This window comes from Eurypyga helias, unplaced genomic scaffold (genome assembly GCF_000690775.1).
Source record: "Eurypyga helias isolate BGI_N326 unplaced genomic scaffold, ASM69077v1 scaffold32838, whole genome shotgun sequence".
In the NCBI taxonomy this organism is placed as follows: Eukaryota; Metazoa; Chordata; class Aves; order Eurypygiformes; family Eurypygidae; genus Eurypyga; species Eurypyga helias.
In genome coordinates this window covers 18,692-19,229 of record NW_010268173.1, presented here as the reverse complement: position 1 = coordinate 19,229, position 538 = coordinate 18,692, and the positions used below count along the sequence as shown (strand labels likewise).

The 538-nt window shown below is 66.0% G+C and overlaps 1 protein-coding gene across 1 annotated transcript in view; it reads right to left on the bottom strand.

The window, feature by feature from the left end:
• Positions 1-197: 197 nt before the first annotated feature.
• Positions 198-538, bottom strand: part of KLHDC3 (kelch domain containing 3) — a 13,398-nt gene continuing 13,057 nt past the window's right edge. Inside the window, exon 8 of the mRNA XM_010157674.1 lies at positions 198-279. Coding sequence (XP_010155976.1) covers positions 198-279 — 82 coding nt within the window. The remainder of the gene's footprint in view (positions 280-538) is intronic.

Sequence of the window (538 nt, the reverse complement as noted above, 5' to 3'; positions counted from 1 at the left end):
TCCGTGCTCCCGCAAGAAGTCTGCGTGAAGAGCCACGAGCCCAGCTTGGTGCTGAGGCACAGCTGGATCTCCGGCTGGTGCTCTAAGCCCCGGGACAGCTGCCTGGCACCGGGAGCCACGCAGGACACGGGTTATGCTTCGCGGCAGGGCCTGCTCACAGGGCACCTTGGAGCGAGAGGCGCAAGGGCAGGGAGCGCTCACGTACTGAAGTCGAGGATGTAGAGATCCGAGTGATCCATCAGGTCGAATTCATCACCCATTCCCTCCTCCGGAGACGGGCTGCAGAGCCAAGCAAAGTGTGCCAGTCAGCGCCCAAATGCTTGCGCAGCGGTGACGGTCCCGCGGGCTCCCCAGGGGCTGAGCAAGCCCAGGGCTGTTCCCGGCCTGCCTGCCCCACGCAGGGGCTCTCTGACCCCTCCTGTCCCTCTGCTTCCCCAGCAGCACCCAAAGCCATCTCCCTCCCGGCTCCTCGCAGAGCAGGCAGGGCTGCATGGAGCCGGGGCGCCCCATTCCCTCCCCAAAGCCACACCAGGGAATG